At 41.8% G+C, this 27,920-nt stretch overlaps 1 protein-coding gene across 1 annotated transcript; it reads right to left on the reverse strand.

Moving 5' to 3' along the window:
- Positions 1-10,821: 10,821 nt before the first annotated feature.
- On the reverse strand, positions 10,822-26,934 carry AKTIP (AKT interacting protein; the record flags this gene model as incomplete). Its single annotated transcript, XM_034788637.1, is given in 9 exon segments — positions 10,822-11,748; positions 15,388-15,448; positions 18,065-18,172; positions 18,477-18,575; positions 18,653-18,741; positions 19,823-19,923; positions 20,003-20,067; positions 23,014-23,219; positions 26,822-26,934. Coding segments are annotated over 9 exon segments (882 nt in total). The 3' UTR covers positions 10,822-11,637.
- Between the last annotated feature and the right edge of the window lie 986 nt (positions 26,935-27,920).

Here is a 27,920-nt window from a genome sequence, read left to right on the forward strand (position 1 = left end):
TTGGTGAGGGACCTTGTCAAATGTTTTCTGAAAATCTAAGTATAATATATCCACCGTATCACCCCATCCACATGCTTGTTGATTTCCCCTAAAGAATTCTAGTAGATTGAGGGGCATGATTTCCCTTTAGGGAAGTCTCAACATGGTTTTCCTAACAAATTATGTTCATAATTCTGTTCTGCACTATAGTTTCCATTTACCAGTTTACCCAGGACTTTACTTACCGGCCTGTAATTGCTGGGATCGCCCTCTGGAGCCTTTTTTAAAAATTGACATCACATTAAGTTATCCTCCAGTCATCTAGTACAGAAGCTGATTTAAATGATAGGTTAAATAACCAGTTAGTAGTTCTGCAATTTCACATTTAAGTTCCTTCAGAACTCTTGGATGAATCCTATGTGGTCCTGGTGACTTATTACTGTTAAATTGATAAATTTGTTCCAAAACCACCTCTACTGACACCTTAATCTGGGACAGTTCCCCAGATTTGTCATGTAAAAAGAATGGCTCAGGTTTGGGAATCTCCCTCATCCTCCAAGACCAATGCTAAGAATTCATTTATTAAGAATATTTTTGACTTTCTGCTTGTTTCTAATCCTGGTGTTCCCTAAGGCATAGCAAGAACCCCATGTGACTAATAGTGTGGGAGGGGGTGACATCCTCAACTGGTACTATTTCTGATTTATCCCCAATATTACTAAAAATGTACAGTCTGTAGAAAGTTACTTAGCATTCAACATTCCTTTCTACCTCACAGGAGGCTGGGGTTTGAAACTGCTCATGGAGATGGTGATAAAAGTGCATCCAAAGCAGAGACCAGGGAGGGCAATCTGGTTAGAACCCCCATGTTGGCAGCAGCTGAGAGTGGGATTTTAAGCAGGGTGACTAATGGTGGACCCCTCACCTGAGCTTCTGTAATAGGTGCACGTCCTCTATTGTGCTGGAGAGATTTACCTTGCCTCTCTGACTGATAATCCACCTAATGCCTTGTAATTGTTTAGAAATCTCAAATGTGGAATCTCTACATTCCATTTCCAATTTAATGAAATGGTCCAATCTCCCTAAGAAATCTGTACCGCATTGTGTGTTTGGTCAAGAGCATTTCAGATCCATTTTTACCTCCATACACTATTCTAAGTTGTGAAAAACTCCCTTTCTGAAATTGGTGAGTCTTACAGGCCTGAATGAAACTGCAAACACCAGTAAAGAATGAGGCACTGTTCTCAAGACCTGGATAAGCTATATCTTGGGCCAGTAAATTAAGACACTAGAAACATCACAGTACCCTTCCCCCCCCATAAACCAAAAACAAAACACCAACTCTTTTCTGGGCAGGTCTCAATAAAATTGCATTTGGCCCTGTTCAGTTTAAAGCTTTTAGTAGAGGATCACTGGAATCCACACCAATTACTGCATTTCTACTTTAAAGAAGAGGATATGAACTTTGACTAGTGGCCAAAGTCTATTTGGGCAAACCCTAATAGGACTGCAATGTAAAGCTTGCAAAGCACCTCTTAATTTGGGAGTTGTCACAACCACCACTGAGAACAACAGGCAAAAAGAGGCTGTCATAACCTATGTAGGACAAACTGTTGAATACCAAATAGTTTTTTTCCAACATTATTGAAAATGTACACTTTAGAGAAACAAGACGTGGCAAGAGCCTCTCTCTGAATGCCAATACAGGGATTGACACCCACCATTTTAGTCACATGGAGTTCATTACCACACCAATTAAAAGGTATGCAAAGTAATCAATTAAGTATAACTATACTATCTTAAGGAAAGATAAGCAAAAAATACCCAAAACAAAAACAAGAAAAAAAATAAATGGTCACTTCAGCATGGCTTGCTGCAGCAAGCTTGGAGTGGCCCACCTCTGGCAAGGATAGTCTTCTCTTTGGTACAAGAGCACCACAATTAGTAGTGAGTACCATCTTAGTGTCTCTCAGATAACAGTCTATAACTGGCAGAAATCGTTTCATTTAAAGGGCACAGGAGTCCTGTTTGGTTTATCCTGGATAACCTAGACAGTTTATAAACAGATAAAGGTGAGTAATCTTAAATACTTAATTTGATTTCATAGGGTTTAGTTAAGTCATAAACTTAAAAAGATAGTCAAGTAGCTGTCTTGTAACAGGCAAATTAAAAACTAAAAGAATCTTCAATCAGAATTAAATCCCACTATTTCTCCATCTTAGCCTCCATCTTCCCACCAAGAATAAATGGGCTAAAGAATTTGGTGATAGATTAATATCCCAATTATAGTAAACTTTTATTGTAATGGAATATTGAAGTGTTACTACCTTGTCAGTGCTTTGGCTAACTTTCATCTTACCAATTCTTGTTGAAATCTAAGGTTGATGCCTCTTAAAGTTGTTGTATGGTTATTTTCTCCTTAGCTGTCTTGCTTATATATCAGCTGAAAAGAGGCAAGAGGCTGTTTCATGGAGTTGAGGGATGTCAGATGAGCAGGACCTGCTGGCTCTCTCAATTCAGAGACCTTATATCCTTTTTCCTAAAATTTCATGAAAAGGCAGCGAGCACAACTTTTTTCAGGGATGTGTCTAGAGTTAACTGCTCTCATCCTTTTACTGTCTCAATGCCTTTGTGGGTTGGACTTAGTAAGATCATCTTGTGATTATGTAGTCTGTTTAATATATATGCAATATGCTCCTTATTGCTTTTGTTTCTTGTGGTTGGATATTCTGAGAATACCTTTAGAAATTAGAGTTTTATCTCATTAGTCATTTTGAGATATTTCTTCAGTTCCATCAGAGTTTAAGAGGAGTTGAAATTCTGCTTAATTAAGTCCACATCATTTTCAAGTCAGATTGTGTGTGCAGTTCTCAAAACACTTCTTTAAGACAACCCAGATTCTTTAAACTTGAATAGTCATTAAGGAAGTCACTGTCCTTTTTTCTTAACTCTTTGGAGAGGTAACTCTGAGTTGGGTGAAGAAATTGCTTAAAGTATCGCTAGATTACAAATTCATTTCCCAATATGAATATTAACTATTTGTATTAATTCCTAGTCTTATCTCAAATTACATTCATATATTTATACATATGCATCTATTCACAACATTATGAAGTTATAACATCAGATGGTTGCATTTAAACAACATGCATATTTGCAAATGTTTTGTAAATTTACATTTTAAGGAGGCTTGTCATATTTAAGCCTCTAAAGAATTATGTTTGCACTTCTGAGAGAAGTATGAGTTTGTTAGGAGTAACCAATGTCTTCTGTAAAACATTTGCCAATCAAGGTTTTCTAGACCTTTGAAGGCTTATAGAGTGCTTACAAAACAAGTTAGTTACTTTCAGCAAGAATTCTGCAGAGGTTTAACTAGAGGTTTTTCCTTGCAGGATTGGGGGGAGGAGGAGGATAAAGGAAAGCTCAATTTTACAATTCCCAACTTCCCAACTTTTTACCCCTTTCTTGCACCATTGCATGCTTCTAAAGTCAGGAATTTCTAACAAACAAAAATATCTTGAAAGTTCAGATTTTGAGCTAAGATGTCTAAAGTTGGTATAGATAAGAAGAACCATGTCCTGTTCTTTGAGACAGAATTTGTTGTCTATTTGCCTTGAGAGCCTTAGATTTACGACCTGTCATTTATAAATAGCAATTAAAAGTGGATTTTTAGGGTTTGTGTAAGCCGGGTGTAATAAACATGTTTTTATGGCTAAAGACGTGTTATCTTCCCTGACACTTGGCTTGTCACTAGTTGACAGAAACCTCCTGGAATGTCTTTGTTAGCCTGATATTTCAATTAATAAAACAAGTCACCAAAATGAGTATTGTTATATTCTCCAAGCATCATGGGTCTAAACATAATTGTAGTTATCTTTTAAAATTCAGTAAAGGCACTAGCAAGTTTGTAATGACCCATTATTACAAAGAGTAATTGCATTAACCATTTTTGTATCAATATTGAGATCTATCCCCTACATGTACCAGCTGGCTAACAGTGCAGTTTGATATACAAGGGCAATGCCAAATGGAATAGAAAAGAGACCAAACCATGTTAAGGGACGGACAAAGAGTGACTGTGTAATTCAATATAATAGAAAATGAGAGCATTACTCTAGCCTATCTTTACAAGTGCAACACTGCACTAACAGAACATTGCACACAATTCTGGGGATTCCCCTAGCAGCAGGCAATTGATCAGCTATGTCGTTCAGTTTCAGAGAGAATGACATAAGAAAAGATGAAAAGCACTAACTATATAGATATACACAATAGACCTTCCATTAATCACTTTGGCAAAGTGTTTGAAGGTCAGGATACCAAGGAGTATGGAATGAAACAAATGCAAAGTTATACTCATCAGGAGATATTTCCTTAATGTGTTAGGCAGACTCATTTCCTTAAGAAAATGGAGAAAACCTGAGAGACTGGGCTAGGCATGCCAAAAAAAGGGATCTGAAGAGCAATGAGCAAAAGAGAACAAAAACAGCAAACTTTTAAGTACATATGAAGCAGGAAGCCTGCCATACCATCAGTGGAGCCACTGCATGATCAAGGTGCTGAAGGAGCACTCAAGGAAGACAAGGCCATTGCAGAGAAGCTAAATGAATGTTTTGCATCAATATTCACTGCAGAGGATATGGGGGAGATTTCCACACCTGAGCAATTCTTTATATATGTGATCAATCTGAGGAACTGTCTTTCCCCCCCGCCCCCGTACCCCCATGACACTCCCCCAGCCACCCCAAGATTTATTCAAGGATATATAGTAAAAGTCATGGACAGGTCACAGGCTGTGAATTTTTGTTTACTGCCCATGACTTTTACTAAAAATACCCATGATTAAAACATAACCTTACTAATAACCCTCTGTTTCCTAAGATAGTCAAGGACACAATCCCCCTGCTCTGGGTGTCCCTAAATCTCCAACTGCCAGAAGCTAGGCGTGGACAAGGACTGGATCACTTGATAATTGCCCTGTTCATTCCCTCTGAAGCATCAGAGGACAGGATACTGGGGTAGATGGACCATTAGTCTGTCCTAGTTGGGCCATTCTCATGCTCTAGGAAGCATATTTTTGTGGCTAAGGCAATAGACTAGAAATCACAATGGTCCACCCACAACTTCCCTAGTTCTGGAAGAGGTAGAGTGAACAGAAGAGAAACTACACTTAGAGGTTTTAATCTTAAAGACAGGTAGTTACTCATGCGTACCACACACATATTGGATATGTTCCCAGAAATATTTAATATTTTCAATGCCCCTTTAGTGTTTAATACAAAGATCACTGCTACTCTGTTTACAGCACTGTTCAACAGCTTACCCCAAACTAGTAAATGTAAGGCTCAGCATACCCATTTCATCCACTATCAGAACTGGGCTGAGACATTAGTTTTGCTGTTCATTATGATCCTAGGCTAGGGTATAAGTATAGGCTTATCTGCTTCCAAAAGTCATATCTACCTGGTGCAACATGTGGTAATCTGGTATATTAAACAGAGGAAGAAAGGATAAGACGCTTACTAAAAACACATGAGGAGTTGGACAGCAATGACAGTTTAAAATGGAGCTAGAAAGGATAGCTTTGCCATTTGTCCAAACTAAAATTTACCACTTGTAAGTCTCTTCTAAGGAAGAGGCACTACTCAAAAGACCTTGCACTTTCTACATAGACTAAACCTCTTTTGAGCAAGAAAAGCTGGTTAGGATAGTAGGCTCATCCCAGATACATATTTTATTCTATAGACATTAATCCAGTCATGGCATCTACATAGCCCATCTTTCCATTTAAAGTTTTAAAACAAGGTGAAGTAGAAGATGGATGTGAAGGAAAAACTCTTACTTCATGCAACCTAGGAACTTTTTTCCTTCCTCCCTCCCCCTGGTCTTTAGCCAGGGAGAACACTCAAAATTGAAATGGAGCAAAATATAGAGTTACAATGCTGTTCTAACCAAAAATACTAGCCCTTCCCTCTTTAACAAAGAGATTATCAGTAAAATTACTTACCCCCTTTCCTCAAGGATTCAGAAGTAGCTTTGTCTTGTCTTTTCTGAAGAAAACAGAGAGGCAGGCACTCCTTAAGTCTGTGTTGATAGCATATAAAGCCAGTAACCTTTTCATGAGGACTGTGAGCTAAAACTGAGCCACTTTCTGCTGTGTTCTAGTGACTGGAAAGAGCCCAGCTGACACAGATTTCCCATTAAGAAAAGCAATCACCAGGGATGAGCCTGATGCCTTGATGGAGAACACCTGGAAAATAACTGCCTGCAAGCCCTTACAGCACTGACAGGAGTGTGCTCTGTAACTCATTTCACCCCCCCCCCAACTCACTAAGCCATCAAGGGGGTTCTTTGCACTTCTCTCCCCATCCCTGCTACATAGAGAAGGATGCAAATCCATGTTTTGGGGGATCCTGGACAGCAAGTAGGGATTTTGGGGGGTGACTGGGAACTAGGAATCCATTCTTACCCTAATTTATAGTATGAGGCAATGGCTTGCTCAAGGACATATTAAGTCAGCGTGAGAGCAGGGAATTGGAGACTATGCTAGTTTCACTGTCAGTGGGTAACCTATCCATTAAATATTCCCTTCTCCCCCTTCTCAGAGGATGGGAGGGGGATCAGGGCAGGGGCACTAGAGGGGGGCAGGGGACAAGCTCTGGGCAGCGCTTACCTCAAGCAGCTCCCAGAAACAGTGACATGTCCCCTCTCTGGCTCCTACATGGAGGTACGGCCAGGCCGCTCTGCACACTGCCCTGTCTGCAGGCGCCACCCCTGCAGCTCCCATTGGCTGTGGTTCCTGGCCAATGGGAGCTGTGGGGGTGGTGCTTGGGGCAGGGACAGCATGCAGCACCTCCTGGCTGCCCCTACACATAGGAGCTAGAGGGAGGACATGCCACTGCTTCTGACAGCCATGCAGAGTGGGGCAAGACCCCACTCCCCAGCTGGAGTGGAGAAAACCCCAGAAACTGCTTCCCGGTGGGAGCTCGAGGGCCCGATTAAAATGTCTGGAGGGCCAGATGTGGACCCTGCACCGTAGTTTGCCCACCCCTGGATTAGAGGCAAAAGTGTTTTTATTGTTTTCAGTTTATTAACGTAGCTGAGACACATGCAAAAAAAGTAGTAAAAAAGGCAAGCCCTGTCCATAGTTAGGGCCCTACCAAATTCATGGCCATGAAAAACATGTCACAGATTGTGAAATCCAATCTTTTGTGTGCTTTTACCCTATATTTTACAGATTTCACAAGGGAGACCAGTGTTTCTCAAATTGGGGATCCTGGCCCAAAAGGCAAGTGCACGGCGGGGTCATAAGCTTATTTTGGGGAGGGGGGGGGGGAAGGTAGGTCATGGTATTGCCACCCTTACTGCTGCCTTCAGAGCTGGGTGGCTGGAGAGCAGCGGCTGCTAGCCAAGGACCCAACTCTGAAGGCAGCACCCAGCCAACAGCAGCGCAGAAGTAAGGGTCGTAATACCATATCATGCCATCCTTACTTCTGCATTGCTGCTGGCAGCAGCTCTGCCTTCAGAGCTAGGCTCCTGGCCAGCAGCTGCTGCTCTCTAGCTGCCCACCTCTAAAGGCAGCGCCACCCCCAGCAGCAGCACAGAAGTAAGGGTAGCAGTACCCGCAACCCCACTCCAATAATGTTATGACCCCCCCCACACACACACAACTCCATTTTGGGTCAGGACCCCTACAGTTACAACACTCTGAAATTTCAGAGTTAAATAGCTGAAATCATTAAATTTACTATTTTTTAAATCCTGACTGTGAAATTGACCAAAATGGATCCTGAATTTGGTAGGGCCTTATCAATAGTACAGCTTCCAGCTGCTGCTATAGCTGGGGATACACATATAGGGATTATGAATTTTCCCAGCATTGAGAAGGAAGGTGTAAACACAAGGAATAATCAGTAACTTGTCTCAAAGGAACAGTTGTTGATGTGTCTCTGCCTGATCAGGCATCTAGTTTTTGCATCATTCTCACAGCAGGGGGAGGAGGGTGGAAGAGAGCCTGGTTAAAATAGGAAAGTGTGACCAACATCATAGTACTCCCAAGTTTGTAAGAGCACTTTTAGTAATGGAACCTGAGATTACTCTATTTGACTCGGTCCCTTTATAGATAGGGAGGGTGAGGTACAAGACCAACATTATTATGTGTTGCAGCACATGTAATGGAAGCACTAGGCTCCTGCTGAAGGCAACTGCTAACAGTTACTTAGCCCTTGTTAAATCAGGACACTGATTCAGAACTTCCTATTGGGGTTTATCAGTTTAAGTTTAGGCATCCACTGCTTATTTCCTCTCCCCTAGGACAGGGATGGTTTAAGTTCCAGCAAACATCTAGGTTTAAGCACTTTTTTAGATTCACACTGACTTTGGAAAAGTGCTGTATTTATTTTGAAGGCAGAAGAGGTTGAATTTACATGTTGTAGAAAAGGACTTCTAAGGTTAAGTCCCATCTATTCTGATTTGAAACAGACTCATCTGTTGGCCTCAAACTCAAAACAGGCTTATACCTTCTACTCCTGGGGGAATTCTGCACAAAAACGTTAAAGATTCTGCATATGAATATTCTAAAATTCTGCACATTTTTTGTCAAAACAACACTCTAATCATACCAGTTTCAATTTTGGTAATTTATTTCAAAATACCTGTAAGCAAATATGTCTAACTACAGACACAAAAAAAAATTGCCCCAGGGGTAGAGTTAAAGAAACTCCTATGACAACCCAGTTCCTGTTTCTCTGCCCCCTCCCCTTCAGAGCCCAGCCATGGGGTGCCCACTCCCAACCCCTGCACACACCCCCTCTAGAGCCCAGTTGCAGGGTGCTCCCACAGCCCAGACACCCACATGTCCTCCTTCCCAGAGCCCAGGAATCCAGAGGGAGAAACAGCATGATGCTGGGTCCCAGGCTTGTACGGAGTTTCCTGCACACCACCTCCTTCCTTCAGGGAATGCGAAGAACTTCAACTGCCAGGAACCCTCCAGCTTTCTCCCGCCCTTTTCCCAACAGTGTCTTCTATTTGCAAGCTGTGCTCTGCCAGCTCCTGGAGGCCCTCGTAGCTGCCAGAAGCCCATAGTTGTGGGGAGGGAGGAAGAAATTGTGCAGAATTCCCCCAGAATAACCTTCAACTGTACAATACAGGAGAATCTCTTGGGACGCTTGTGCACTGATTACAGATGAAGACTGCTCACTAACACTACTACATGGACCCTGCTCTTGCTTGTGTCAGGTTATCCATTAACAGAGAATTGCTGCTTTAAGTATGTTTTCCTCTGACACGATTTCAGCACAGCCACCTTAAACTTTGACTCAAAATACATTACTGAGGGAAGAACATTCTCTCAGTGTACACACATCTTCTTGAAATAACTTGGTTTATGGATATACCTATTCTGCTACTGAACAAAAGCAAATCCATCTCTTCAGTTCACCATAAGTTGATACACTAGATCTACACCCTTTGAGAAACAAGTTACTTTTCAAAAAAAATTGTCAATTAACATCTCACTTACAAAGAGTTGCTTAGGAAGTGAGGGCAAGGTCTTTACATGGCATACACAGACCCTAGAAGCCCCAGTTTTGGCAGAGGGAGCTTTTCCCAAACTGCAAGAACTGAGAAAGACAGCTGTTAAACTGCTGTCTGGGACCGCCCTTGCAAGCCCTGGTGTAGGGGGCATGCCAGGCCTTGGGCACTCCTGAAACCCAAGGCAGACCCATGAGACTAATGTAATTTAGACTGGCCTGGGGCAAGCCCCGATAACCCAGCATTAGACGGGCCCTTAAAAAGGTCTTAAAGCAATCTCACCCAATATGTATTTGCCACCTAGCTATCAAGATAAAAATCTTCAATACATCTGTCAGAGTTAAAGTTGTGTTGGGAGGGAACAGGCACTTGTCTACTAGATACATTTCTATTGGAGCAACTGCTTAGAAGTTGTGGTGTAGTCTCCCTGATTAGAGCTTGAAGTCAAGAGTGGATGATTGTATATGTGTGTATGAACACACACACACACACACACTCTACCTCGATATAATGCAGTCCTCAGGAGCCAAAAATAAATAAATAAATCTTCTGCGTTATAGGTGAAACCGTGTTATAGTGAACTTGCTTTGATCCACCGCAGTGAGTAGCCCCACCCTCCAGGAGCACTGCTTTACCACGTTATATCCAAATGCTCTAGTTCAAAGAGGAATTAATTCAGACAAGTCTTATAGCCTTTGTTATGCAGGAGGCTATGCACTTGCTGATCGCAATGGTCACTTCTTCCTTTAATCTAGTGTAGCAGTAGTAGTGTATGATTTGTGATGCCTTTAAACTATTTGTTTCCTTGCTTTTAAGCAGGTGTTTGAGTTTTTTAGAATGACGAGATTAAAGAATTCTATACAATAGGGGAAGCCACTACTTCTTGTAGCCTGGTAACATGTTTTGTATTAAACCATTACTTCTATGAGAAATTAAGAAGGGTAGAGTCTCCAAAAAAAAAAAAAAAGTGAGCATGAGAAGCAAAGCAGGAGTACTGGCTGTGGAGTCTGGAAACTGGAACTGAAGCAGGTATGTCAGTGTATGAGAAAAGGTTAAACAGAAAACAGACCTTGTCAGACTACCTCACATTAAAGGATTAGTGTCAAAAGGTAAAAATCTCCAATTTGAAACTTTTGTGCACACACAAGACTAAGGATTCCTTTTAGTACCCTGGACAAAGCACGTAGGTAAGACTAATTTATGTACAAAGAAGATATCTATAACATACAATCTGATGTCTTCATACAAAGAACTACTTCGATATTTGTTTCAAGACTACTGTGTAGTTAACAAAGGAACAATGCAGCAAGGTTAACATGATTTTTTTTATTTTTTAAGATGTCACTATTAACACACATTAGCCAAACTAGCCTAGTAATCCCTGCAGTCTTAACACAAAGGAAGTCTAACATCCTCTAAGATTTTATTAGATCAAAACCACCAATAAAAGCTTTGATTTTTAGTGTTTATGTAATAAAAGCCTAGCAAACCTAACACTCTGCTCTCATCTTGTCAGACTAATGTGTGCTTTAGTGACAACATCCATTTGCAAGTCAGTAATAGATCATATGCCGAGTGCCAATCTCAGCTCTGCCTTTCTTGAAAGTGCTAGTTGGAGTCACTGAACCCGCTATTTACAATTTAAAATCCTAATGTATTTACAATAGAAACCAATGTATTTAAAAATCATTAAATATATAGTGTTTAACTCTGCTATATTAGTTTATAGGAACACAGCTTACCTCTGGCATCAGTTTTTCCTGCTAATACTTCTGCCAGTTTCTTAAGATTCAAAATTGCTATTCCTGAAAGGAAAATAAAAGCTTAGACAAACCCTCCAGGCATTTTGGAGCCCTGGGAGTTACCATCCTAGGCAGTCTTCATTAATAGAATTACTGCAATGTTTAGAGATACTTCCATCCTCCAGGCCGCTGTTAAAACTTAATGCATATGTAAAACACTGAGAAGAGTCCACAAAAATCCATTGAGCAGGTTTACTTGAGTCACTGCTATCGTTCAGTTTTTACTAATCCATTGTCAAGAAGGAAACTGCTAGTTTGCCGTTTCTCTCTCCGTTACATTCCCTCCACCTACAGAAAGTGTTTTGTGCATCATGGTCCAGAAGAATTAGGTAGGCATGGTCTTCTCTTCTTTACTGAAAGGCTGCACTGAACCAGGCTTTACCCAGGACAGCCCAGACACCTGCATGCTTTTGCAGTGCTGATCTTCTGGCTTCTTCTAGGCAGAACAAAGTTAGAGTCAGAACCCACAACTTTTTTTTTTTTTTTTTTTTTTTTTTTAAAAACACACCAAAGTAGTATATAGTTTTTTTGTTGGGTATTTTTACATTTGGCAGATCTTCATACCTGTCCTTGCCTCTCAGACAGGGACACTATTATAAATGCATGCACTGGAAGCTAGCTACTATTTTTAAGGCTATGTTGCTAGCCTGGCAATCTGAAAGCCACTACACATTGCTAATGCCATAGACATGCAAAGTATGACATTAGGAATCTCAATGCTGCAGTACATTTTTGCTACTCTACTCTGCACCTAAAGCAGGAAGCTGGGTGTTTTTTTGTTTTGTTTTTTTTTTTAATTTTTATTCTGTTCTGTTGAGGCCCATTCCGAACACCCTATCATAGCAAGCATTTGCCACTTTACCTACCAAAGTTCTAGTAAAAAAATAGAGTCGATCCCATTTACAGCTAAGCAAAGGTACACTAACAGTAAGACTGTTTGTTCTGTTTTTTTACTTCAAGTTGGTCCTATTATAGTTACTCATCCACTAGTATAGTGGTACTACTGTGTAGGATCCATGGTTTGAAGATGGTAGCAGCTTTCTTGAAGGTTTCTGGACACCACAGCATCCTAGTGTGCTAGAGACAGAGGGCACCCTCCCAAACCCAGAGAGGATTCCAGAGTCCTAAAGAAAATCAATCTTGTAGTAAGGGGTCCTCTAAACTAGTGAATGAGTATTAGAAGGCAATGTAACAGAAGAACACAAGATGCACCACTCCAAAACCTTACCTAACTGCTAAGTTAGATGTAGAAGTGAGAATAAGCAAGCAGAAGAAAGGACTGGAATTGAGGGAGATGGTAGATTAGGAAACTGCAGCTGGCAACAGGCAAGGGGCTAAGGCACCTTCTGAAGATTACATATTCACTTTAGTATCTAGCAAAGAATCAAAGAGAGATCAGGTTGCAGATTTCTGTATAGAAAGGATGTGTATCTCTATCCACCATGTTGCTGAGGATTGTGCAGTAGACTCCTCTTAGGCTTTTAGTATCAAGAGGCCTATGTGTACGCCCACTATGTCACATTTAAACAATGCGCCAGTTCTGCAGGATGACATACTTCACTGGATGGGAGAGCAGTGGAAGTTTCACATGCTGATAAGCTTTCTGCCTGGCAATGCTAACTGATCCATGTGGGTATAAGCAGTGCCCCAACAGTAAAGCAGATCCTTGGCGGTAAGCCAGTGGTTTCTTAGTTCACCACAAAATTAATCTTGAAGTGTCAGCATGCTGGCAGAATCCCACAGAGTCTCCAGGAGGAAGGCAGCCCTGAAATGTCTGTCAGGCAGTGACAACAAGTGCCTCTGGTAATGGTAGCTGCCAGTTCAAAACAGCAAGAAGGGGGGGGGAGGTGCTGGGAATACACACACACACCCCCACTCACCCTCCTCTGAAATCTGCTGCTGGGTTGCTGGCTGCAATGTGGATTTCAGTTTGAGGGCAAGAGATCCTGGGTGAAGTCCTCCTTAAAATTCAACGTGCCTGATCCTGTTCCCCCAAGTTTTTTGGGCACAGACAAATGCCTCCTGTTCTGAAGTAAGCTATTTTGGCTCACATCTAAAATCCACAAAGTCTCAATCTCATCAGTAGTAGGATTTAAGTAAAATGTATGTACAATATTTCAAGTTAATTGGCTAAGAGGTGGCAGAATGACACTAAAGATTCAGAGATCTCAGCGCTTTTTTTTTGCTATTGGCATTTAATCAACTAAATGTTAGCTGTTAGCAATGTTTCTATGGAAAGCCTACTCTGACAAGATTAGTAGGAGGCATCAAATGACTGCTCGAGACCTAGGCTTCCATTTAAAAAGAATGAAGACTCACACTCTTTTTTCTGCAGACCGACTTCTAGATGCAAGCCATTTACTAGGGAGGCTTGTTGTGAAGTTCATTCAGATGTGGCCCTGATGTACCTCAGTGGTGGTGGTGTTAAGTCTCACCTCTACCACCAACACAACCCCAAGCCTCCCTAGGCAGTCTTCGCTCCTGCAAATCTCAGTTGTTCCATAGAATACAACTGCCTAATCTCTTTCCCAGGACCCTTAGAGTAGATGAACAAGGTGGGGAGGAAGGTCAAACCAAAGAACTACAATGCATTTCTCAGTTATCCTCCTGCAGCCTCAGAACCCCCAGAAGAGCAGTCTCACTCCAGCATCTGTTGTATGTTACTAAGAATACTGCCACGTAGCATGTAGAGCCAGCATATCATTGAGGCCTAATAGAGAACCTATGTTCAGGCCAGAGAACATGAGCACAAGAGCTGAGACTATGCATGGAGATGCAAATCTGAGCCTGCAGAGGAAGCAGCAGGGCCTGCCATCAGAGGCTTCTCAGAACAGCAGTCAGCAGCTGGTGGAGGGTTTCCCCATGTCAGTCATCCTGCAAATCTGCAATGCATCAGGCAGGCAAGGATACCACCAACATAGGAATCCCATGCTCTGCAAGTAGATAAAGCTCTGTAATGCTGCACTTCAGAGTGCTGTGTCAGGTTTTCACAGTTGGTTCCCATGCATGGATGTGGTTCAGTTTCAGTAGACACTTCTGATTGAGGGGGCCGGGAGGGGAGGGGAGCATGGAAGAGCCCCATTGGAGATCCCCACCTTGAAACAGGGACTTGTCCTCACAGTAAATAAAACCAAAGATTTGAGAAAGCTTCCTCCATTTCCTGTCTCACAGCAAGGTGCTCTCATGCCCAAAAGCTATCAGCATAGCTACCCCTGATCTCCAAAGTCCAGAGTTTACCCAGTAGTCCAGTTGGATGGGTGTAATTAAACTATGTTATGGTATGAGTCCAAACCTCCCAGAGTCCATAGATATCACAACAGTAACATACCTTTGCAAGTGCATGGTATAGGGAGTGACAGCAGCATCCCCAGTGACCAGGAAACACCATGGCTTGTGCTTTATATTTTGTAAAACATGAAGCAACCATGGTATTGACCAAATTGTTTAAGGAACATTTCTAGAACACTAGAAATAACTTCTTGGCTCTGCTGTTGAGCTGACATTTCCCCAGGGGAATAGCCGCAGAATCCAAGTAGTTTTAGTAAATCATTTTCCTCCTCCCAGCAGAGTTCCTACGTGTAATGAAATTAGAAAGTTCTGGAGTTTTGACTCATTTGTCATTAGGTAACAAATCTCCTCAAATGGAGAAAGTGACTGTGTTGATGCTAAGTAGTCACCTGTTCAAGCAACAGGAGCACAATACTGAACATATCCAACCTGGGATAGGCTACCAGACAGTAGCTAGTGTTAGTCATTAACAGTCACTTCCAGCACTTGAATAGAATAGAAATAAAGCACATGAACCTTTAACAGTGCTCCCAGGCAGCAAAGAACCGTGAAGCCAAGATTATTTTGTAAGTGAGCTGCTGGGTGCGCTGTGCTTTTGAAACTCAAGACATTTACTTAACTGCCCAACTTTTGACACCCACTTATAAAAATCTTATAGGTATATTTAGGATTTTATATAGACTACACGCACTTTACAAAATAAATGAATGAAGACCATCCCTGCTCTACAGTGCCCAATACATTGAGTGTTACTGTAGTATAAATAAGTTGGACTTTGTCTACATACTTTCTGAGTCAACATCTTCTCTCTAGCTTCATCATGTATAGCTGGATTCCATGGAGAAAAGCTACAGAAGAAAGCAGAAGTGTTATGAACTTCATTTTGCTTTAATGTTCCTCACCCAACTACCCACTTCAGAAAAAGTTACAGCAATGAGCGTGGGACGATTTCTAATGTTACTCTGAGCTTTCAGTGAGCTACAAAACCTTGTTTCTCCCAACAACATCAAGAGAAAAACACCTAATCCACAAAGTGGCTCATCACAGATCTCATCCAACATGTATCTGCTCAGTGTTAAGCACGCAAATACTAATTTCAGCTGATGCCAGCACCAAAAATTAGGAATTCACCACCAAATGCTAAATACACTAACTCCTAGTACCAGAGCGAAGTTTCACAGAGCTATATTGCCACTGCAACAGTTCAAACAGAGCATACAAGTTCAACTTGTAAATATCTGAACACCAGATTTGTTCCATGGGTGCCCTTAAACTGACCAGATTATTTTATGTTATTCACTAAGCAAGCCAATATTTAATGGATAATTGGTAAGGAAATTTACATATTAGTTTAGCAGTGTTGTTGTAATCAATATCCTGGGACCAATATGGAGAGAAAGTAGTATCTTTTTCTGTCTCTCCAACGAAAGTTGGACCAATAGCTTCAAGCTTGCACAGAGCTTTTCTTCAGGTCTGGGATACATACTCCGAGTGTCACAGCTAAATAAAAAGGTGGAACAGATGGTTTAGCATAAGTAGTTAACATTTCAAGGGACCAGTCAAGGTGAAGTGGCCTGCTAACAACTCTCCAGACATAGGAGAAAGGGGAGCGGGAGGGGGAGGAGAGAAAGCTGGGGGGTTTAAGTGAGTTCTAGATTGTAGAAAGCTATAAATCCAGTGTATCATTCAGTCCATGATGTTTAGTATCGAGTAATGTTAGGAATTTAACGTCCCAGGCTTGTCTTTTGCAGATGTTGGGCAGATTTCCTTTGAGAATGAGGACTGAGGTCAGATTGAGAGTCACTGCTTTGTGAAAAGTGTTAATCCACAGGTGATATGCTGTGTATTTGTCTTACCATTTTCCTGTGCGAGTTCATTCGAGAGTGTAGTGATTGTGGGTGAAACCAGGCACAGCGGTTACTGGGGCATTTAGCACAGTGGATGAGGTACACCACATGTTGTGATAGGCATGTGTAGGATGCATGGATTTTGACAGGTGTGTTGTGGGGGAGGCGGTGTGTTGATCACAGCAGCAGTGGAAATGGGTCTACAAGTTTTGCGTCACTTAATCTGGCAGGGTCTCGAGTCACTGAATTGGTATGTCTGGGTCTGTGGGGAACTTATTTCTGATGATGAGCTTGAAGAGGCTGGAAGTTGTTTGATCACCAGAAAGGGGGTGCGGGAAAGCTTTCCTTCAGGATGTGGTTCCCATCAACTGTGGATTGTAATTGTTTGAAGATACCCCCAGTGGATTCCTGCCTGTTGTGGTGAGTGACAGCCAGAGTTGTGGTCAGAGGGGGTTTTATTACTGTATCAAAACAGCAACTCTCAGGATTTGTGTTATGGTGTATATCCCAGACTTTCTCCTCAGAGCTTATTCTGTGGTATCTGAGTGCCAGGCTGTAGATAACAGAATTCTTCGTGTGTCTGGGGTTGTTACTGGATCTGTGAAGACAGGTGTGGTGATCAGGGGGTTTCTTGTACATAGTTGCCTGTAGGGTTCCGTTGCTGAAGCTGATCATGGTGTCCAGGAAGTTGATGCTAGCGTGGGAGTACTCTAGAGAGTTTAAAGATATGTGGTGGAAATCTATCAGTGAGTTACAGTCTGTCCAGACGACGAAAATATCAATGATATACTGGAGATACATTGGTTTTATGGTGCATTTGTCCAGAAATTCTTCTTCCAGGTGGCCCATAAAGAGGCTGGCTTACTGAGTAGCCATTCTGGCTGATCCCATGGCTTGGAACAAGTGTTTATTAGTGAATGTAAAAACTGATATGGGTAAGGATGAAATGGATTAGTTGGACGGTGTGTTTGGGATGGATATCTGAGGGTTACCCATTGTCTTGTAAATACTTGAGGGACACAGCAATGAAATCATTGTGAGGGATGTTGGTGTACAGGGAGGGGATATCCATGGTGGCAAGAATGGCATTCTGAGGGAGGTTGTTAATGTTGGAGTTTGTGGAGGAAGTCCTGGAGGAAACTGGCCCCACAACTTTGTTTTATCCTTCTGCCCCCTATGACTGGAGAGGTGTTAACCGGCCACTTCATCTTGAATGGTCCCTTGAAATGCTTTAACTACTTATGCTAAACAATCTGTTCCACCTCATATTTAGCTGTGACATGCTGAATACTTTTCTCAGATCTTAAGAAGAGCTCTGTGCAAGTTTGAAAGCTTGTCTCTCTCACCAATAGAAATTGGTCCAATAAAAAAAAAAAAAAAAAATTACCTCACCTACCTTGTCTCTCTAGCAATGTTGTGTCAGTCTGCATTAACCTTTTACTCAATATTAACTGTCAACTACCCTGATTCAGATGTGGGTATAAAGGGATTTTTGTAAAGGGTTGTTAGACCAGAAGTGATGGCCATACTAGGACTTGGCATCAAAAGCTAGACTGAGCGTGCTTGAATTTAGAATAGTAGAACATAGGAATTAAGTATAATACATAGGCTACTTACCTAATTGCATAGGGATCTTCTATTTTAGGCTGATCAAATAAGTGACTGCTGCATAGTTTGATACTGTCTACCACCTTACTTTTGAACAGCTGAATGTCTTTTTCATATCTATAAGAGAGACATTTCTTAAAACTTCACCATATGAAATTAGCAAGTTGTAAACTAGTCTTGGTTTTTCAAGATGATGGGGGAGCTAAGGGAATTGGGGTATTTTAAGTTTGTTCAGCTAGCTGATTCTATATACCATAAACAGGTGCTAAAAAATAAATGATAAACAGCTAAATTTAGCTGTTTTATCTAGTCTCTGGCACAGGTATTTTGTCTGTAAGTAAAGAAATAAAACAAAAAGCTTAATGAAAATAGAATATGAAGTTCTAAATACATAGCCAAAACAGTTTAGGATGACACCTACAGCACTGCAGCTTCCGGATTCAAAGGACTGGTCGTATCAATCTTGTAGAAGACTCTGCGAGCATACATTAGTACTTGCCATATGTGATTATGGTTTCGCCTAGGAAGAGAGTAGTTAGTTAGTGAGGGACAGAGGTACAGCATTTCTGTATTAGACACCAGTACATTAGTACTCACCTCCATTTTGCAAATGCTCTTTTCACATCTAATTCACCTGAGAGGGGATCTACTAGTGGGTGGAAGACTGGTAGATCAAACACCAATCGCTGTGTTAGAGATAAAAGTTAAAAATTGCTTTAGTGAAATTACTCAAGCCTATGGTTTATCATCTGATTTATGATCAACTTTCACTTAGATGCGTTTTTATGACCCTGTTAATGGGTGCCCAAATCCTTAAGGAGACCTCTGCTACTTTTGTTAGAAGCAACCCCTCAAATTGCTTGAATTGAGAAGGGGCGGGGGGGAGAATCTGTTTTACTTTGAACATTTGACAGCATTGTGTCTGGCCAGTTCACTGTTTTCCCTATTGATTAAGTTCCTACAGCAAGAGGGCAGTTAGTTTTAATAGGAAAATGGATTTCAAACCCCAAAACTGGCAGATGGACCTAGGAACAGGTGCAGAATTAACCATTTTCAACTGACAGTTTCCCCACTGATGCTGTCCCTTTAAAAAGGGTTTACTTCTTTAAAGCTGTCAATTAAACTGTTTCCTTCCGGAGTTTGTGGCTGTAATGTTCTGCCAACATCATAAAAAGATTACAAAGGCCTGGCTAAGCACATCTTCATTGTGCTCTGAAAGAAATCGTATTGACAGAGGAGACCAATTTCATAAGCAAGAATATTCTGCTGCTAGTCCTAAAAAGTTTGATCCTAGGAAGGAACAAAAGTTGTACAAAGGCACAGGAATATTGTTTCATTTTACATACCAAAAGGAAACATGAAGTTACTGAAACAAAGAAGCAGATGACAACTCCAGCCCCACCTTCATCCAAGCTTAATAGTCAAGAAAATACTTCAAGTAGTTAGCCATTCCTTCAAGGGCTACTATGATCCAGGAGTCATAATTACAGTTACCACAATGCAGGTCTGAAACCTCTAATTTAGAAGGACTGGTAGAGCCTGAAAGTCAATCCCACACCCTATGCAGACACAGAGAAGTTGCTACAGAGTAACAAGATGATCCTCCACCAAGAGTAAGTAGGGTGTACAAGCCAGTCAGAAGTGTGTTCCTAATCTTCACCAACCAGTGAACAAAGCCAGTCCCAGGAACTGAACAAATGCCATTCTCCAACACCATAAAAGGAAACTAAATTTTCACGATTGTTGTTAGATTACTCCAGCACTTACGGGGCAGTCGCCATCTGGGTAATTGTCAGGGATGTAGACTGTAAATTTGAACACACCATCCTGGTAGAGGCCATGTCTTATGAATATTACTCCAAACCACACTGTAAGGAAGAAGAGTTGTATGAATTGGTGCAAAATGCCTTAAATATGGTAAAATAAAAGAACTACCCCTGAACTTACTTAATGCTGATCTGTAAGATGGCTGCACATAAACTCCTGGCAGCTTCTGCTTTACGACCAAAGTGCTGTAATAATAATCAGTCATTTAGGAGAAAGAGCCATATGAGGACTGGATTAGCATATGCACTCTGCAGAAGATTTCTCAGTACACAAGAAAGGCCATTGCTGTGCTGCCAATATCTCAACAAGGGACTCTTAGAAATATTTCCCTTCCAATCCCAAGGGTGGATGTGCTCACAGGCGGGAGGGGTAAGGAACTAAAGAATCCACTTTCCCTCCCTCTGCCACCCCACTCCCCCCCCCCATTTAAAGAGATACTGGCAGGGAATTATTACGCCTCTTGTTCAAGATTACTGGAAACGGAAGATTAGGAGGGAAAGTTCATATTTCAGTAATATATTTAACAAGTCAGCACTGGGTCAAGTCATTTTCACTCTCCTCCTATACAGTCAGTTTCCCTTATTTGTGTGGCTATTACACAGCAATGGAAGAGCCGTTTTATAAAAAAGAAAATGTACCTACATAACCATCATTTGACAGAGGGATTTGGGGCCAGTGTAGTGAATAAAACTGCTTGTAGTTCTATTTTTTAATATTAACAAAAGCTTTAACTTGAAATTTAAACAATGCTTTTAGTCATAATCATGGTAACTACTGTAGGTCAAGGGGGAAGTGGCGTGGCAACAGAATAGGGCAAGTGAAGATGCCAACCAAGAAGGGCAGTCTAGCGCAAGGAAGTATTTTAGACAATTAAGGCCTCAAGAGTACCAGGAGCAGAGAGGGTTGAATCACCAAATCCAAGGCAAGAAAACAATGCAAAGTATGACCTGAGTTTTGACCCCTATTTTCCCCCTTCCCACTCCCCAGTCATTTGAGACTGGTCACACAAGTTTGAGCTGAGTCCTCTACTTTTTGTCATGGATTTAAGCCGTTCATGTCCAATGGATTACAAGTGATTTCTCCTCTCACCTTCCTCTCTATTGTTTTTGCCCTTTAGTAGACACCATTATATCATGGAAATAGCATTGCAATGCTGAGAGCGAATAAGAGCACAAGGCAACATTTTTGCTGTTCCCCGAGTGGAAACAAAAAATTGGTATGTTTCCAACATGGTGTTGGAAATACTAAATAGAATTTTACTGAGCCATTCACTGAAAGTGAATGCTTAACACAGTATTCAGCTAAAGCAATTTATAAATAGGCTTCTCTGATTAGTTGGCACATGCACAAGTCTGTTTTAAGCTGAACACAGCAGGCCAACGATGAACTAGTGAACAACCGTCTCTGACTGTACCAGTATCAAAGTTAGATGACATCATTTGTTATAGTACTCCTTTTTAAAAAAAAGGAAAAAAAACCACCTTTGTTATATCAGTACTTTCCGCTAAGACTTTGATTTCCATACACCATCAGCAATCGCTTAGCAACAGGAGACCATTATTCTCCGCTGCACTCCATGACACTGGCATCTTAAATTGATTAACATGTGTTAGAAACTCGGGTTGTCAGAAGATTAACTAGAGCCCCACAGCATGAAAAAATATGTAAATAGAACTAAAATATTTTTAAAGAGTTCTCATCTTCAATTTAAGGTTTTTAAATGGAAAAAGTGTATTTCAAAATTAGCATTGCATCAGGGCTCAGGGGAATTGCATTCAGAAATCCATTTCATAGCTGAGAATGCAACAGATGAAGTCACTAGACAAGTTATGTAACCAAGAAGAAAAATTTGACACGACACAAATTTGCATTTTTTGCTCCCTCCTACATTCATGATCCCAGACTGATCCATGGAGCAGTGGTCCAGAGCACTTCCTGGTGGTCCATGGAAAGCTGACTAGTTACATTTCATTGGCTCCTCCTCTTATAAATTTCATGGTAAAATTCATTAGAAGATGATTTTCCTAATATTGACTTTCCATGCAAGTATCCACTTTAATTGCTGCACATTTGATCACACGTGACTGAGGAATAGTCCACAGTATGAGAAAGTCTGGGAATCCCCAATTAGGATAACCATATTTCCCAAAAGGAAAAACAGGACATCACATGGGGCTAGTCTGAGGCCCCTCCTCAGCTACTTGTACAAGCACCCCCCAACCTCAGGCTGGCCTGAGCCCCGCTCCCTATGTGGGGCTGGCATCACTGCTTGCTCGAGCCCTGCCTGCCCCCATCACAAGGCTGGAGCTGGCATCACTGCTTGCCCAAGCCCTGCCTCCCCCCTTGCGCAGGGTGGCATTATCACTCCCCCACCAGATGTTCCTCCGCACCCTTTGACAAAAGAGGGCATTTGTCCTGTTTGCTCTTGCCATCTGAACAAGTTGGCAAGAACAAATGGGACAAATGCCCACTTTTGCCAGAACAGGGCTTAAAAGAGAGACTGTCCCACCAAAACAGGATGTATGGTTACTCTATCCCTGATACGGGGGGAGGGATAGCTCAGTAGTTTGAACATTGGCCTGCTAAACCCAGGGTTGTGAGCTCAATCCTTGAGGAGGCCACTTAGGGATCTGGGGCAAAATCAGTACTTGGGCCTGCTAGTGAAGGCAGGGGGCTGGACTCTATGACCTTTCAGGGTCCCTTCCAGTTCTATGAGATAGGTATATCTCCATATTGAAATCCTCCATATTAGCCAGTGGTGAGATTAGGATGATAGCATGGTACCTTTCTGCTGGACATCTTTTTTTTTTTTTTTAAGTATACTTTCTTCCTAAAAGCAATTTAGTGTACATTATTAATCTTATGAAGATGCCTTGCGCCCAAGTATTTTAAGTTTGCTATGTACAAGACCACCATCCAAAACTATAGCTAAAAGAGTAACTCTTCTCCAAGATAGAAGACTATATTAATTTTGCAGGATTTAGTATTTAAATGAGCATCCTGGGTATGGTTTTAAAAGTTCCATACAAGAACTGTTTCTAAAGCTACTCTCTGCAATTGTGTTTAAGTTTTCTGATGTACAAGACCAGTGAGCTAAAAAGGTGAAATATTTTGAAACTAAAGCAACATACAATTCTGCAAGGAGAGAGTATTCCAAGTAGAAAGGCCCATAGGAGGCATGTGTTCCATTCGTAGACTGGGATGAAGGGGCAGGAGAAGCAGGCTTGGTCATCGGCACAGCATTTTTTGGAATAGAAGGCAGCTGTTTCTTTGTAGAGGTGCGTGGAGGACTGGTTCTCAACTCTCCAGTCAGAGTCTTTTCTTCAGTTTCAGGTCTCTGTTAAATACAAATACAATATATATTAGCATTTCAAATTTATATTTTATAAAACACTGAATAGTTTAGGCTGCAAGCTAAAGCTTCTCTTCAATTATATACCAAGGAAGTTGAATTAGGTTTGAAAGATTTCACCTTACTAGTTATTACATAGTCATAGACTCCATACAAGTTGCTTCCTGACAGATTTTCTTTATTACTGGCACTGGCTGAAATCTGAGCAGACACTGCTTTAGTTCCTAGTAGGCAGTAAAACTGTAGATTAAAGCAAATTACACCTCCACAGCATTAAATCAGAAACTGACAGGTAATATAACATCAGCTTCCAAGTCAGTCCTCATTTCTAACACTCAATGTACTGAGATGAACCACTTCAATTCCACTAATAAGTCTCTCTGCAATTTAAATATATGAATGATTAGTATAGTAAAAAAGAGGTGAGAGAGTGGAACATTCTGGGGCAATGAGTTCAAGAGAAGAATGCCTCCCACTTCTGTGGGAATTGTTTGTGCTGAGGCAGGCACAGCACAACTGGGTAGATTATACTAGCCTACCCTCATTGTTTTTAACCATCACATTAGATGGCCTGTGCTGCCTATAATCCTTCAGCCATCCACACAAGACAGATTTTACATGTGTCATTTGTCAGTACTTCACTATATTAACCAGTTAAAGACCATCATGCTTTCTATTTTGCCCAGGAAATAATCACCACTGCAGTTAAGTGTCAAAAGACCTGAGAAAGTGTTCACTCTACATATGGGAGAACTTAGTTATGGTTCAGTAGGTAGGCCAAGACACAGACTGCTGGGTTACTGGTTAGAATTTAGACTACAGTTTTAGTGATGGAAAGTTACCATGTAACTATTTGGTGTCTTCTGTAAAATGTCCGAGAACTGACCTAACGACATCCACATCATCATCACCACCACCACCACAATAACTTCCACCATTGCTGAGAATTTTGGAAGTGGAAGACTGAACAGGCCTCAGAGACTGAACTTTTAGTTATTTTTTCTCCTGATAAATGATGATGACATGTTGGACAGATTGTTCCATATACTCCTGGGGGAACTCTGCACCACTGAGCATGCACAGAATTCATGTCCCCTGCAGATTTCTTCGCTTCCCTGAAGAAAACTGACTTCTGACAGGGAAGCCGCAAGAGAGGGCAGGCCTCCCCTTCCCAGCACCACAGGCGCGTTGTTTTGGGTGCCTGGAGCAGCCGGCAGAGGTAAATCACTGTGGGGCTGGGGATGCCCCGCCGGTGGCTTCTATCCTGTGTGGGGCTCAGTTTTAGTCCCAGCTAGGCTAGGGACGGCGGGACTTCCTGCTGCTCCTTGAAGGGAAGAGGGCCAGGTCCAACCCAACTCCAGAAGTCTCCCCCAGCTGCAGGAAGCCCCACCCACCCACCCCACTTCCTGACCCCACCACTCCCCAGCTGAGGGTGGGTGGAAGGAGGAGATGGTCATTGTACAGGGAGATGCTCCTTGGTCCACCCAACCCCAATGCATCTGGACTCTCCATACCCCCCGCCTACCCCCCAGCCCCACTCCCTCAGCACCCAGACCCCCTCCCACACCAAGCCCAACACCGTCTCAACACCCCCACCATGCAGACTCCTCTCCACTGAATCTCAACCATTCTTCACCTGAACCCCCCTTATAGAGTCTCATTCCCCTCCTCCACCCCCCAGCACCTGGACCCCACACAGAACCCTCTTACCGGACACCTGGATCCCTCCCACACTAAGCCACTCCACACTTGGATCCTGCCAGGCTTAGCCTGCCTGCCCCTCACCTGGATCAGGGCCAAGGCTGGGCATGTGCGCTAGACTCTGTCCCTCTCGCTTACTATCTTGGTGTGCTTAGCTCACAGAAGCATGGCCTGAGGGTATTCCTGAGGCAGGACCAGCCCTTGCGCTGTGCCAGGGTTGAGTGCAGCCTCACCGCCAAGTCCGCGGGGGGAGGAGGGAAGAGAGAAGTAGAGGAGGAAGGCAGTTGAGAGGCTAGGCTGGGCTGCAGGGTAATCTTCCACCTCCGTGCTGCTAGTGTCCTATGCTCCCCGCTGCCATGCTGAAACCTTCACCATTTATTTGTTGACAAATAAAATATGCAGAATTTTAAAATATTGTGCAGAGAATTTTTAGTTTTTTGGCACAGAATTCCCTCAGGAGTATATGTAAGTTGTTAATGCCTGTGTGGTACTTCTTTTGATCGAAAGGATTACTTCAGACTAGTACAGGCGGTCCTCGACTTTATGACATTCGACTAACATTTCTGAATTGACACCGATTTGACTTATGACAATTGGTTTCGACTACGATGCTTGGTCCCGCAGTGAGTGGACTGCAATTCCGAATTATGACATTTCAATTTACAACGCAATTTGCGGGAACCAATTGTGTCGTTCAATACGGGCAGTCCTCAGACTTAGTAAACTAAAGAGATGTATCTATTTGAATAACATATGGATATTCTGTCTACCTTGTTTAGAACTAGAACTCAATACAGAAGGGGGTGGGGAACGCCTCCAAACCTCGGCAAACCACTTCTAAGAGGATTTTATGTAAATCTGAGCTGCTTCACTAATATTTTTTTTTTTTTTTTAAGAGGGTACATTCACTCTAGATTATTCAAATTTTCAAGATGCCATACAGAATCCTAAGTATTCCATCCACCAGCAACCTTTTCCAGCATTTTTATTAATTTTTTTCCCACATTCAGAGCTGCATATAAATTAGATCTATTACAGATGGTAGTTCTTTAAGAGACAGAGGAAGAACCCTCAGATCTGCACTCAAATGTGCCCACCCAAGCACCCAACTTTAAGGTATTTAATTGACATGGCCCTAATTGAATGCTAGAGAGGCGTTCAGCTTTTGGATTCACAACAACGACAATCAGGACTTGCCAAACCTAGAAGGCAATCCATAGTTTTGCTATTTTCCAGCACTAGTCTGGGGGTGGCAGGGTGAAGGACCAGAGAATGAGAGAGAGAACCATGTTGAAGAGCACTCCTTCTCTTTTCCCCCCAAAGAGTTGCTGTCAGAAGACAGGTTTTAAAAATCTGACCTTTTAGAAGCCTGCTATTTGTGCTCATCATTTAGGTCAAATAGACACAGAAGTCCCAGGTATGTACCTTATGTCCAATAAACATCTAGTTAAAGCTTGGCCCAGAGTATCGCAGCTGCAAGAACCTGAATAAGTCTGGATAAGACTCAACATGATTCAAGTTACTAACATCCATCTCTTGATGAGGTAGTCATGGATTTCAGTTTCCCATGAAGAGACTTATACTTAGGCAGACATGGCAGTATAATACTGCAAGTTAGAGGATTCAGTTTTTACAGACTGTACTAAGCAGAGCTACCTTATGTTTACCTCATGGCTGTCTAGGTGAGAGTCAAGAAATCCACAGCACTTCAATAACACTATCTTGTCAAGATTTCTTTTTCCAAGATGGATTCTGAGGCTTCATTTTAAGTCACTTTAGATAGTTACAGACTTTATATTTTGATAAATGTAAATTGTTTTGTGATATCATGCAGTACAGCTTGATAAGAAGTGAACAATGCATATACTGTTTATTCAAATATCCACCTTGCGTGAGGAACTTGTAGACATGCTCCAGAAAGGGTTCATAACGTGTATCCCAAGTAAAGGGCTGCAAATGTCTCCAGACCCTCTCCAGCACTTTGATGTCACTTTCTAGCCTAAAAACATACAGAATTAGAAGTTAAAGAGTGTTCAAACAAAGATTCCAACACAATTAGGCCAGACCTAAGTATCCTATTAGGACAATATTACAACATTAATTCTGAACTTCAGAAACAAAAGTTTGTGTGACCTCAACTGATCAACCTCAACTAGTTCAAAACCTCTCCAAAATATTTCAAAACATTCATAAAGATCAACAGAAATCATATTTGAACGTATATAGCACCTTTCAGCCATTCTCTTTGCATTCCTATCTACACTCTCTTCTCTGCAAAGATGCCATTGGACAGGCCTGCAGCTTCCCAATGGGGAATGCAAGGAAACTAAGCTACCCAACAAACAGTTAAGTCCAACCATGCATGGGACTCTAATAGCCTATTCTGTATCTTGGGCAAGTTTTTTCGTCCCTGGTTTTTATCAGCTGACTCTACAAGCCTTTTAAAAGTATTAGTTTGAAAAGTCTCTGCCATTCACAATGAAGGAAGCTTGTTGAGCTTTCATCATGTGTGTCATTTTGTTTTCATTTGCATAGAAATGCAGCCAGGAATAGATAAAAGTCACAGAATCCAGAAGTTTCTCTGTAGCCTTTTTTTTTATTATTATTATTGTGTTCCATTACAAAAAGCATGATGTGGACTTAGTATGATCAGCAATTCTAATAGAAAGTACTTCAGTTGAGTTGGGAATTTCATTGAGACACTTACCATTTGGATCCCTGACTCTACTACTCCCCTTCCCCCGTACTCATTTAACATCAGTTTATCTCCTTTAAAGAGATTTCAGCTACTGTGTGTGTCTAAAGCCGCGCCTCTCTGGTACAGCCCATTTCTCCACCTCTTTCCAATTCTGAATTTCTCCCCAATTTCTTCCGTTTTTCCCCCTCCCTATCTCTAGTTATAGTAGACTCATAGACATTAAGGTCAGAAGGGACCATTATGATCATCTGGTCTGACCCCCTGCATGCCGCAGGCCGCAAGACCCT

This window comes from Trachemys scripta, chromosome 13 (genome assembly GCF_013100865.1).
Source record: "Trachemys scripta elegans isolate TJP31775 chromosome 13, CAS_Tse_1.0, whole genome shotgun sequence".
In the NCBI taxonomy this organism is placed as follows: Eukaryota; Metazoa; Chordata; order Testudines; family Emydidae; genus Trachemys; species Trachemys scripta.